The sequence below is a fragment of the Saccopteryx leptura genome, chromosome 7, assembly GCF_036850995.1.
Source record: "Saccopteryx leptura isolate mSacLep1 chromosome 7, mSacLep1_pri_phased_curated, whole genome shotgun sequence".
In the NCBI taxonomy this organism is placed as follows: domain Eukaryota; kingdom Metazoa; phylum Chordata; class Mammalia; order Chiroptera; family Emballonuridae; genus Saccopteryx; species Saccopteryx leptura.
Genome location: NC_089509.1, coordinates 74,662,480 through 74,675,963, shown reverse-complemented (window position 1 = coordinate 74,675,963; position 13,484 = coordinate 74,662,480). Strand labels below are relative to the sequence as shown.

The window sequence follows — 13,484 nt, the reverse complement described above, 5'->3', positions numbered from 1 at the left end:
GGACATGGGAGCTACCTTCTCTGTTATGCCATCACACTCTGGACCTTTAGTGCCCTCATAGGTCTTCGTACGCCACTCCTGACATGCAGTTTGGCCTCAAGCTTGCCCCCATGCAGGACCGCTGGCAGTTGGAACCACTGGGCCCTACCCATCTCCAGCTCACCAAAAGGCTGGACCCTGCAAATCCTCCTATTGCTCCTCTTTTTTTTTTAAAATCCTTACAGGACTGTATCCGTGAAGTTTCTCAAGTCATTGTCAAACAAATGTCCCTCACGACTCCCCTCAAAGCCACCATCTTCCGATCTCCCCTCCCCTAACCAGCAGGAAGTAACCAGGCGAATAATGGCGCCTCTATTTAACACAAAAGGTCAGAATGTAAGGTGGTGGGCAATGGGGGAAGGTCACGTGAGAAACCAGACCAGGGAACTTTGGCTAGGACCACCCACACTCATGCATGTCAAAAGAAACTTCTCTGAAGTCCTTGAGAAAAGAGCGACTGTCAGCCAGTGAGATTTTGCCACATTATATCAACTCGCCTCCACCCTAGAGACCCTTTAAATATCCTCCACGTGGTTTCTTCCATGTGACTTCTCTAGTCTCTGTCCCTGGGACCAGAGAAAATCATCCGGGAAGCGCTGTACTAAATAAAGCTTTTATTATTTCACACTTCATGGCTACGCCCTTCCTTCTTCCTCAGTGGGGAAAAATGCCTACCAGGGACCATAGGTTGAAAGAGTTTGGCTGATGCTTTATTTTTTTTTAAAACCAAGGAGGCAAAAAAACCCCAAACATAACCTTGATGAGAAGCATAGTAATAGCAGTGAAGAGAGAAAATAAGAAGGAATATTATAATAAGCTAGAACCTGAGGACGCTCCGGCTCCTTACTCTGCATAACAAAGACACATGAGAACACAGGTACCTCACTCCTGTCCTCTCTCACCTTGGTCATGTCAGTTCCACAGTCACAAACTATGCACCAAACAATGGAAACACCAACTTTTGTAGTGTGGAAGGCTGGCAAGTGTGGGTGTAGAGGAAAGAAAGTTTTTTGACCCACTTCCATGACTCATCAAATTTGAAACCCTAAATTTAACTTCTCATAGAAGCTTTCTTCATGGTGATGAACTGGTGAAATATTCTAATAGTAGATGGCAAAATATATACATACATGCTAAAAAGTGCTCATTGAGTTAGCCTAGGGATGGAACCACAATGAACTTGCAAATAAAAATTTCCAACCAAATTTCTTTTCCAAGGTTTGCAAATGCCATGGTTGTCTTTCAGCTCATAATATCAAGTCATAAATTATACATTAAATATTTTAAAATACAAAATAAAATACACACTGTAATGATGACCATCATTAGTATAAATAATACAAAAAAAACCCCTAAATATATTTTGCTTAGACAAAGAATATATTGTTTTAAATTTCGTCTCCCTTCAAAAATTTCCCTTTGCTAAAATCACAAAATAATAGTATCATACATGGTACTGGGGAAAAAATTTAAAATTTATGAGAAACCAAAAGTAAATAATTTAACTATAAACATTTAAGTTTTGTCTGCACAGACATTCATTTTACTGTCTGAAATACAATTGTGTCACTCCCCGTGGAAACCTTTATTATGTAGTATAAAAAATCGAGTTTGGTCTTGTTAACAGTCCAGTTTCTAGAACAAAGTTTAGTACTCCAAGGGCAGATTGGTTTGGCTCATTAAGTCTAACCTCAGTAATTAGTAATCAATAGGAATTAAAAAAAAAAAAAAGATATGCCCCAAAACAAAAATTGAGGGCTGAATTATTCCAGAAAAAAATAAGTGAAAAGAGCAACATGAAAAGCAACTCTGACCTGAGCTACATAGTTTTAACTTTTTAATTAACCTTCCTTAACACCTTTCATCTCTACCCAACTGTAGTTTTAAATTACTGATCACAGTGTGTCAAATATCGCAGAAACATTGCAGAGCTGATGATCCAGAGATGTTTTATTTCCCTGAAATCTTGTTTCCAAGGAAAACATGCACACATGCTATATACTTACTGGAGATGTTGTATATACTTACTGGAGATGTTGACACCTGGGTTATTCTTAACTGGTTTTCCAAATCTTGTACTTTGTGTTTAAGTTCCACATTTTCTGTTTCTAAGTCTTGAATCTAAAAAGCAAATGATTATTAAATAACCTTTAGAAATCTATTGTCGGACATTATCAGCTATGATACCGACTGCATTAATGAATGGGATTTCATATTAATTAAAATTTTAATGTATTCTTTTGTATAATTTGATAAAGCTTGGGAAATAGAGAATTCTAGGTCACTGGACAGACATATTAAACTTAAAATGTTTTCACATGTGTGCAAAATTCATGTAGCTAATACCTCATCTCTGTGTTTTCTAGTTGCACTGTGCAATCTGTACCCATAATCTTGGAGAATAACCGCAAGACAGTGAAACTTGCTTATGATGATTTTGAAGAGAATGGAGAAAGAGTGTAATTTAATTACAAAGGAATCTGATCTGCATGGGAAACCACTTACCCAGCATCTGTTGCTTCTGCTGCTCTGATCCCCATGAGAAGCATCAGGAAGTGAAGCAAAGTCACATGAGAACACTAAGTTCTTGTGGGAATTCAATATAAAATGGTTAAAAACTGTGCAGGGGATCAGGAATGAAAAATTATAGGAACACAGTGAAAGCAGTTCCAATCAGTGTGGGGGAAATTTAATGGCAAGCCTTCTGTATTTGTTTTATGATATGCAAGTTTCCCTGTACTTACATCAAATAAATGTTAAACAAGCTTAGTTTACTCACTCTTTTCTGTAACCCTGCAATCTGTTTTCTTGTTTCAACATCTTTTCCTCCAGATTCTAGAAATTTCCTGTATGCCAGGTTAAATGCTTGACCGATTGTTAAAGTTATCTCTTCAGCCTTTGTAAAGACAAAACAAAGAAGATTTGCATTTTAATTGTGTCAGATTGTTCTTTGAATCAAGAAAAACACTGACAGGAGGTACTTCAAAAGGGCAACAGCTGTGAGTAGAGGTGTGGTAAATGAGCAAAGTCATCTCTGCTAACATAATAATTCAATGCCTACCCATGCACAACATAAAAAAAAAAGGCAATTAAATGAATAGCCGTTGATATTGGAAGCAAGAGTCCTGTCCCACTTCTCATCTCTTTTATCACTTTTTTTTTCCTAGTTTTTTCCCTCTCTTACTACAATATCTAGTGCCTAGTAAATGAAACCATAGTGCCAACTGCAGTTTTTCTCATTGCTTTGCTACTGGTTTCCTCTTCCCAGTGAGGACGGTCTGTTACCTGGCAAGTAACTTGAATGAGGCTGCCTGGGTGATTCTGTGGTAAACTTGAGGTCTGCCCTCTTCACACGGAGCAAATACTTCTCAGCTCCAGTTAGTTAATTATTGGCTTGTGAAAATGAACAGTTTCAATCCAGAGTTGTCAGATTTTAAATATGTAAGAAGAGGTCAGAAATCTGAATCTTTATATGAAAGCTTCCAATTTTAAGTGACAGTGCACAGTATTTTTGTAAAACAGTGCCAAATGAACAAAATATGTGCATCATTTGAATTAGGACAGGTAAAGGATTTACAATCTCTGATGTACAGCTAGAAACCGCTATAAATATCCTAAGTCCGCCCCTTCCTTCCTTCTCCACTCATACCTCAGCTGATACCATGTGTCTTGCACAACATAAACATTAAAGATTTATTTACTTTATTAACATGAAGTTTGGTAAATGCATTAATTCAATGCATCGCAAATATGTCATATTTAATTCTAAGATGTCTAAGACATAAAAACTGTAAGATTGAATCTTGAAAGTGCCATGTTTTCATTTATCTCTAGCAAATCCTAAAACTTATTGCTGTTATGAGCATCCTAAATTGAAAAACTACTTTATTAATAAGGCTTAGATTATTTAATTAAGACAGTCATTTTAGTAGTTCACATTTGTTTATTTTCATTTTTTTTTTTTGTATTTTTCTGAAGTGAGAAGCAGGGAGGCAGAGAGAGACTACTGCATGTGCTCAACTGGGATCCACCCAGCACACGAACTAGGGCAGGGGTCCCCAAACTACGGCCCGCGGGCCGCATGCGGCCCCTTGAGGCCATTTATCTGGTCCCCCACTGCACTTCCGGAAGGGGCACCTCTTTCATTGGTGCTCAGTGAGAGGAGCACATTGACCATCTCATTAGCCAAAAGCAGGCCTATAGTTCCCATTGAAATACTGGTCAGTTTGTTGATTTAAATTTACTTGTCCTTTATTTTAATTATTGTATTTGTTCCCGTTTTGTTTTCTTACTTTAAAATAAGATATGTGCAGTGTGCATAGGGATTTGTTCATAGTTTTTTTTATAGTCCGGCCCTCCAATGGTCTGAGGGACAGTGAACTGGCCCCCTGTGTAAAAAGTTTGGGGACCCCTGAACTAGGGGGTGATGCTCTGCCCATCTGAGGCGTTGCTCTGTGGCAATCAGAGCCATTCTAGCACCTGAGGTGGAAGCCATGGAGCCATCCTCAGCACCAGGGCCAACTTTGCTCCAATGAGTCTTGGCTGCAGGAGGGGAAGAAAGAGATAGAGAGGAAGGAGAGGGAGAAGGGAGGATAAGCAGATGGGTGCTTCTTCTCTGTGCCCTGGCTTATCAAACTCAGGACTTCCACATGCTGGGTTGACGCTCTACTGCTGAGCCAACTGGCCAGGGCTATTTTAATTTTTTAAATTAAATTTATTAGGGTGACACTGGCTAACATAATTACACAGGCTTTGGGTGTCCGATTCTACTACATATCCCTTTATACCATATTGTATGTTCACCCCCAAGTCAAGTCTTTGTTCATCACCATTGATCCCGCCATATCCTCCGCCACCTCCCCACCACCCCTGGCAATCACCACACTGTTGTCCACGTTCATGAGGTTTTTTTTTAATTTCTTTCTTTCTTTTTTTTATTTGTTTATTTTTGCTCAGTCCCTCTACCCCTTCATTATCCTCCCCACTGACAGCTGTCAACCTGCTCTTTTTCTATGAGTCAGTCTCTATTTTACTTATTAGATCATTTTGTTCATTAGATTCCACATGGTACTTGCCTTTCTCTGACTGGCATATTCTACTCAGCATAAGGCTCTCCAGGTCCACAAAAGATAAGATTTCCTTCTTTTTTTACAGTTGCATAGTATTCCATTTTGTAAGTGCACCACAACTTGTTTATCCACTTATCTATTGATGAGCACAGGGGCTACTTCCAAATCTTGGCTATTGTAAATAATGCTGCAATGAACATAGGTGTGCATATACTCTTCCAAATTAGTGTTTTGAATTTCTTAAAATAAATTCCCAGAAGGGAACTGCTGGGTTATAAGGCAGTTCTGGTTTTAATATTTAGAGGTAACTCTATACTACTTTCCACTGAGGCTGTACCAATCTGTATTACCACCAGTGTTGATGGGTTCCTTTTTCTCCATACTCTTGCCAACACTTGTTTGCTGGTTTATTGATGATACCCATTCTGAAAGGTGTGAGGTTATATCTTCTTTCAGTTTCAATTTGCATTTTTCTGATGATTAGTGACAATGAGCACTTTAGAAAAGTATGTATTCTAAATGGGTCCTTTTCCCATTTTTTAAATTGGATCCTTTGTTTTTCTGATGTTGAGTTGTTTAAGTTCTTTATTGATTTTTTAAATATACTGCTCACAAAAAGTAGAATGAATAGAAAACTACAAAATATCCCCAAATTTTTGTGAGCAGAATATTAAGCAGAATATCCCTTTTGCATATATGGCCAATTATGTTTTTCTCATTCATTTTCTTGATCGTTTCCATTGTTGTGCAAAAAAATTTTAGTTTGATGTAGCCCCATTTGTTTATTCTTTCTTTTGTTTCCTTTGAACAAAGAGGCACATCAGGAAAAATACTGCTATGAGAAATGTCCAAGATTTTACCACCTATGTTTTCTTCTAAAATTTTGATGGTTTTGAATCTTGCATTTAAGTCTTTAAGCCCTTTTGAGTTTTTGTGTGTGGTGTAAAAAGGTAGTCTGGTTTCATTTTTTTGCACTTATCATTTCAATTTTCCCAGTACTATTATTTGAATAGATTGTCTTTACCTCATTTTATGTTCTTGCCTCATTGCTTTGAATATTTCATGTAAACCCCTTTGGCATGAAATGTTTCTGTTGAGAAATCAGCTGACAGTTGTATGGGAGCTCCCTTGTAGGTAATTAACTGCTTTTCTCTTGCTGCTTTTAAGAGTCTCTCTTTGTCTTTTACTTTTGCTATTTTAATTATGATGTGCCTTGGTGTGGGCCTCTTTGGGTCCATCTTGTTTGTGATTCTGCTCGTCCTGGACTTCTGTGTCTTTTTCCTTCACCAGTTTAAGGAAATCCTGTCATTATTTCTTCAAATAAGATCTTAATTCCTTATTGTCTCTTCTTTCTGGTACCCCTATGATGCAGATGTTGGTATGCTTGATATTGTTCCAACAGTCCCTTAAACTCTCTTAATTTTTTGAAAATTATTTTCCTTTCTGATGCTCTGATAGTTTTCTGCTACATTGTATTGCAAATTACTGATTCAATCCTCTGCTTTATTTATCTGCTGATTCTTCTAGTAAATTCTTCATTTGAAGTATTTTAGTCTTCATTTCTGACTGGTTGTTTTTTATGGTTTTTATATCTTTTTTTATGCTTACTATCTTTATTTAAGGTCTTATTCAGTTCATACTTTCTTTCCCTAAGTTCTCTTAAACTGTCTTCATTTGTTTTTATTCTTTTTTTTCCTTTTTACTGCTTTGATTGGGTGTGTTGTTCCACCTTGTCTTCCAAATTGCTGATTCAATCCTCAGCTTCATCCAACCTACTGTTTATTCCTTCCAGTGTATTGTTGATGTCAGATACTGTAGTCTTCATTTCTGACCAGTTCCTTTTTATGGATTCTATGTCCTTTTTCATACTTGCTATCTCTATGTTGAAGTTCTCACCTTGTTTCTTGAGTACCTGTATAACCATTTTTTAAAACTCCATATTAATAAATTGCTTACTTTCATTTCATTTAGCTCTTTCTGGAGATTTCTCCTGTTCTGTCATTTGGGCGCTGTTTCTTTTTCTTCCCATTTTGGCTGCCTCTTTGTGTTTATTTCTATGTATTAGATAGATCTGTTATAATTCTTATTCTTTGTGGGGTGGCTTTATGTAGTAGGTGTTCTATTGGGTCCAGTAGTGCAGTTTTCTCAATCACCTGAGGTGGGCGGTCCAGGAATGTCCCTTGTGTGGGTTATGTAGACTCTCCTGTTGTAATTAAGTCTTGATTGCTATTGGTCCATTCATACATGAGATCGACCCTCAGGTTGGCTGACTGAGGCTCTACCTTAACCAAAGCATGTGAGTTGCTATACAGGTGCTGACCACTGGAAGCGGAATTTGATTCACCTTGGTTTAGTGCCTGACAAGATCTCCCTTTGGATATGCTGCTTTTGAAACTAACTGGATCCTGCACTGATACTGTCTGAAGCTGGCCATTGGGTGTGTTGGTTCTGAGCCTCTTGGGAGGAAACTAGTGCAGGACAATGAAAGATTCTGCCTGTGACTGGCCCTCAGCCACCTTTTTGAAGCTTCAAGCAATCCACGGTTAGTGGTCACCTCTGTTAAGCATAAGTGCACATGGGAAGGACCAAGCTGCATACTAAGGCTGGCCTTTTACCAACACTGAGCTCTGGGGCAGGTCAGCAGAAGCCCCAAGACACTTCAAGATCCACTTCTGCCTGCCTCCACCTGCTGGCTGCCTGTTAGGCTCTGTTACTAAAAGATCCTCTGGTGGGGTCAGGAGCATGCAACTAGTGGATCTCACCTGAGTTAGTGCTGCCATTCAGGTTTCAGAGAAGGTGGTGGGTGTGGCTCCCACCCCAAACTCCTAGGTCTTAGTTTGTCCCAGATTTTTCCCTGACTTCAGCAGAGCAAAGCTCCTAGGAGTCCGTCAGATGGGGCTTTGGAGACTGCAGAGTGGCTCTGCTGGCAGCCAGGAGGGTGGTTCTACTGAATTTCCCATGAGGAAGAAGCACCAGTCAGATTCGTGGGAAAGTGGGGGAAATGGCCCCTGCCTTAAAGCCTGAGTCTGCCTAGACCTCTATGCCCAGACCAAGGCAGCTGACTTCTCAGCAAGGTCAAACCTCTGGAGGGTAGGGTGGGAAGGAGTCCAAAGGGTGGAGCAATAGCTTACCCCAGGCAGATGCCACATGGAGGTGAGTTCTCTGCCCAAGAATGATGGCAAATATGGTATGGGAGAATGATTCAGCATAGTGATCCTACGGTTGTGCCCCCATGTCTCTCCGCAGAGGCACAAATGCCAGACTCTCCTCATGCCACTCTAGTCTGCTCAGCCCTCCTTCCATTAGAGCTCAGGGTAAGAGTCTACAAGTAAGGTTTTGGGCATTGGCCCTTTAAGAGGATGCTTGTATCTCCGTAGATTCTCGTCCTTTTCTGGCAGAAACTATGTGGATGACTCTTCCTGGCTCTGATGCTTTGGGCTAGAGATGGCTTGGGGTTCAGGCTTGGGCCCCATACTTCTCCATGAGAACTGCCCTGCAGCTGAGATATCCCCCCAGAACTTCAGCTGCTGCCCATGGGAGCGAGGCCAGCCCTTTAAGCGTCTCCACCCTTCCTACCAGTCACGATGTAGCTTCTTCTGTGAATACTTAGTAATAAGACTCCTCTTCAGATAGTGTTGAGTAGGTTATTCTGGATGACTGTTCTTAAATTTAGTTGTAACTTCAGTTCAGGCCTGGGCAGAGGTGAGTGTTACATCTACCTGCTCTGCTGCTTTCTTGGATCACCATCAGTTCATGTTTATTTAAAAAATTCTTTTAGCCATAAAAAATATTTATAGCATTTAACTCAGTTAATTAAAAAAGGCAAAATATATGTGCCTAAATTATATATGAAATTGTGATACAGATAAAACAGTACTAAGAGAGAAATGTGTAACAACTGAGTTAACACATTAGAAAAAAGGCTCAAATCAATAATCTAAGCTCCCACCTCAAGTACCTATATAATTCATATATGAATTTCTCTCAACAAAAAGTTGGAAGTAATGTTTTTTTATATTTGAATTTCCCTTGTTATATTACCTTAATTTTACAGATGACTGGACTAAAAGGATTCATTTTATTCTTGATCACATAAGATTATAAAAAGAGAAAGAATATTTTTAAATTAAAAAAAAACATGTAATTGCAGTGAGAGTTTCATCTGCATATTGGGCTACTATTTAAATTTTATCAAATTCAATATCCAGTATCTAAAGTATATATATTATATATATTAATATTTGGAAACAAAATTGTGAAAACTAAAGACTATCAAAACAATGGCTAAACAGTTGACAGTGACTAAATGTGCTTTATGTTAAAGAAACCAAATCAATCACATCATAATCATAACCCTAATTTTATTTTTTTTAATTTAATGAGATTATTTTAGAAGTTTTAAACTTAATGAAAACATTAAATCTTAATAACACAACCTGATGATACTAATAAAGTGAGTTCCAGCTTTTTTAGCATACTAGGATAGGCCTTCATCTAAATTTCAAGAAGCTTTTAGTAATTCAAAGAAGTACTAATTATATGAAATAGAACAAATAAATAGAATAAAGTAAAGGCCCCATTAAGAGCAGAGGAACTCTGCCTGACTGGTGGTGGCACAGTAGGTAGAGTGTCGACCTGGGACACAAAAGTCCCAAGTTCAAAACCCCGAGGTTGCCAGCTTGAGCACAGGATCATCAACATGATCCCAATGCCACTGGCTTAAAGTCCAGGTCACTGGCTTGAGCCCAAGGGGTCACTGGCTTGGTTGGAGTCCCCTGGTCAAGGCACATATGAGAAGCAATCAATAAACAACTAAGGTGATGCAACTAAGAGTTGATGTTTCTCATATCTTTCCTTTACTGTCTCTCTTTCTCTCAAAATAAGGTGGGGGGGATCAGAGGAACTCTGGAGAGGTCATTGTCATGCAAGTAATATAAAAACGATAGAAAAAAATGTAGAAATGGGACTCTATGGTTTGGGTGTCTAGGTCTGATTCTGTCACTACCTAGCTTTGTGACTCTGGGAAAGGCACTATATCTCCTTGGCCTGGATTTACTTAAAATATCATGAAAGGGTTGATCCAAATTGGCCATAATTTATTTCCCAGGTTTTTTAAATAAATTTTTTATTTTGAGATAATTTTATATTTATAAAGAGTTGTAAGAAATAATACATACCCTTCATGTACTTTCCACCAATGATAATGTATTACAAAGATTAGTTAGTACAAATCACAACCAATTAATACTGTTATTAATATAGTCAAGATACAGAATAAATGTTTTGTGTTTTTTTAATTTTAAAACAGTAAGTGATAGAATCATATGATTTTTCTTCTTTAGTCTGTTAACATGGTTGATTATATTGCTGGATATTTGAAATTTGAGCAAGACTTACATCCTAGGAGCAAATTCCACTTGGTCTCAATGTATAATTATTTTCATTTTTTGCTGAATTATATTTGTTAATAATTCATTAGAAATCATTGCATATATAATTCTAAGAAATATAGTTTGGTCTGTAGTTTTATTTTATTTTTTAATATTTATTTTTTGCACTGTGTATGACCAGTTTTCCTATTAGGGAAATACTAGTTTTATAAAACGAGTTGGGGAGTACTCTTCCCAACCTCTTCTGTTTTTTTGAAATAGGTTGTACAGAATGTTAACTTCTTTAAGCATTTATAGAGTCCTCCATTGAAAACATCTAGGCCTGGGAATTTCTCTTTTAATAAGTATTAAATTATAAATTCAATTTCCTTTTTAGTTATGGGGCTATTCAAATTACATATTTAATATACTGGATGATTTAATGTAGCTGTGTTTCTTGAAAAGTTTATTCAATTCATCTATCTTGTCATATTTACACATATATAAATATTTATAGAATCTAATTATTATTCTTTTGCTATCTGTAGTGTTCTGCAGTGAAATCTCCTATTTCATTTCTGACGTTGGTAACTTGTATCTTTTTTTTACCTTTGCCAATCTAACTAAATTGTTATTTTTATGATCTTTCAAAGAACCAGGTCTTTATTTCATTGATTTTCTCTATTATTGTTTTCAATTTCATCTTTTATCTCTTTTATTTATTTTATGCGTACTTTGAGTTTATTCTGATATTTTGGTTTCTACGTACATGAGGTGAGAGCTTTGATTTGAGACTTTACCTTTTCTAACTTAGTTCTTTCACATTTCTCTCTCAGTACTGTTTTATCTGAATCACAAAAATGTTATGTTCTATTTCATTTATATGTAGCTTACTGCATGCTGAAGTTTATTCCTTGAAAATTCATCTTTGACATGTGGAATGCTTTCAAGTGTGATGTTTCATTTTCTTTTTCTTTTTTTTTTTTTTTTTTTACAGGGACAGAGAGAGGGATTGATAGGGACAGACAGACAGGAACAGAGAGAGAGATGAGAAGCATCAGTCATCAGTTTTTTGTTGTAACACCTTAGTTGTTCATTGATTGCTTTCTCATGTGCCTTGACTGTGGGGCTACAGCAGACCGAGTAACCCCTTGCTCAAGCCAGCGACCTTGGGTTCAAGCTGGTAAGCTTTGCTCAAACCAGATGAGCCCGTGCTCAATCTGGCCACTTTGGGGTCTTGAACCTGGGTCCTTGCGCATCCCAGTCCGATGCTCTATCCGCTGCGCCACCGCCTGGTCAGGCCATTTTCATATTTTTAAGGACTTTTCTGTTATCTTTCTGTTACTGATTTCTGTACTGATTTCTTTGTTCTCCTTTATTTTACATTTTTGAAATTTATAGTTCAGGACATGGTCTATTTTACTACATGGGTTTCCTTTTATATTTTCTTTTCTTTTCTTTTGTTTTGATAAATTTTTTTGGAAAAAATGTTTCAAGTGTATTGTTTATTTTTTTATTATGGTTTTTATAATTATTTTTCTTGTAATTCTAATATCACTCTCATCTCAGTGTTAGATTCTATTGGTCATATCTTTTTTCATTTAGTTTAAGATCTTCCTGTTGGTTAATGAGTGGTTTTTAATCGAGTCCTGGATATTTCAGATATTATATAAGACTTTAGAAATTATTTAAACTTTGTGTTTTGAGCACCTCAGTCTGACACAGTTCTAGTAGGGGAATGGGAATGGGGGCACACTCTCTCACTACTACCTGGGGAGATAGAGGTGCAGCTTCTTCACTTGGCATCTCTTCATTACTGCTTGGCAAGGTTGAGTCGCTAGTTCCCCATATGATCTTCACTGTCACCATGGAAGAGGAATACCCACTAACACACCATGATACTGTTAATAATATAGTGAATCCCAGCCTTGTGGCATACTACGATAGGTTTCATCTAACTTTCAAATTCTCAACAATTCCACAGAAGCAGTGAAAAGACAAAGGCCTCAATCAGGGCATATGGACTTTGAAACAGGTCATGTTTATGTGAGTAATATAATACTATGGGATGAATGCTATAATAGCAATCTAATGTCTTAAATATTACTCCTGATTCTGTTACTTTCTAGCTTTGTAACTTTGGGACAGTTACTCAACTTCTCTGGTCTTAGTTTCTTAAAATAAGAGGAAAGAGTTGTATCAATTAGGCCATAATTCATTTTCTTATTTTAATACTCTATAATTAGTTATTTAAAATGAAAACTAGAGAATATGGCATATCAAAAATTCTACATACACTTTTTAAACATACTCTTCATTATAATTAGACCAAATAAAATCTTGAGGTAAAAATAATGTAATGAAACTTTGAGGAATCATGTCCTCTTTGAGCTCAAGAAAGTGATGTCAACTTATATGTAGTTGGAAAGGCATCTTAGATACCTTTGCTTTTCAAAGTCCAGACTTCATCTACCTGCAGAAGAATTACTTGGTGAACTTGATAAAAGTAGATTTCCTGAGCTCCAGTCCCAATTGATATGAACATATTTCTTGAAATGAAAATCAAAGAGTTCTACTTCACAAGGCCCTCCTTATGAATACTATGCACATTAATGGTTCTGAGTCATTACTGTAGGCTTCAAGAAATTATTATCAACCATTAAGAAAAAAGAAAGTTCATATGTCATATCCAGAGTATACTATATCAAGGAATTGAAATTATAGAAATCAATTATAAACAATTACGATCAGGTAGCAATAGTCTGTATTTTTGATACTCAGAGATTCTGGAAAGCTTATGTTTTAAATAATTGTATAATCAAGTTATATGGGATAAAATAAAAAAAAGTTAAAACACTCGACACAAAACTGTAAGAAGGCTAATATTTATAATAACCTCTGATTATGAATATTTCAAAGGACCCCAAAAAAGTTTATTTCTATGTAAAAGGCCAGAAAGCCAACTAAGTTTTTTCCTCGGTATAAGTGGTAAAAAGGCTATTATATC

The 13,484-nt window shown here is 36.9% G+C and overlaps 1 protein-coding gene across 8 annotated transcripts in view; it reads right to left on the bottom strand.

Annotated features, from left to right (window-relative positions):
- The window catches only part of GULP1 (GULP PTB domain containing engulfment adaptor 1), a 268,873-nt gene that overhangs the window by 26,263 nt on the left and 229,126 nt on the right, over nucleotides 1–13,484 (bottom strand). For 5 of the 8 annotated variants that reach the window (XM_066345633.1, XM_066345632.1, XM_066345634.1 and 2 more), the window contains 3 exons: nucleotides 2,819–2,935; nucleotides 2,545–2,625; nucleotides 2,068–2,160 (listed from right to left, as the gene is read on the bottom strand). In XM_066345633.1, coding sequence (XP_066201730.1) covers nucleotides 2,068–2,160; nucleotides 2,545–2,625; nucleotides 2,819–2,935 — 291 coding nt within the window. The remainder of the gene's footprint in view (nucleotides 1–2,067; nucleotides 2,161–2,544; nucleotides 2,626–2,818; nucleotides 2,936–13,484) is intronic. The other 3 variants (XM_066345638.1, XM_066345636.1, XM_066345637.1) reach the window with 2 other exon arrangements.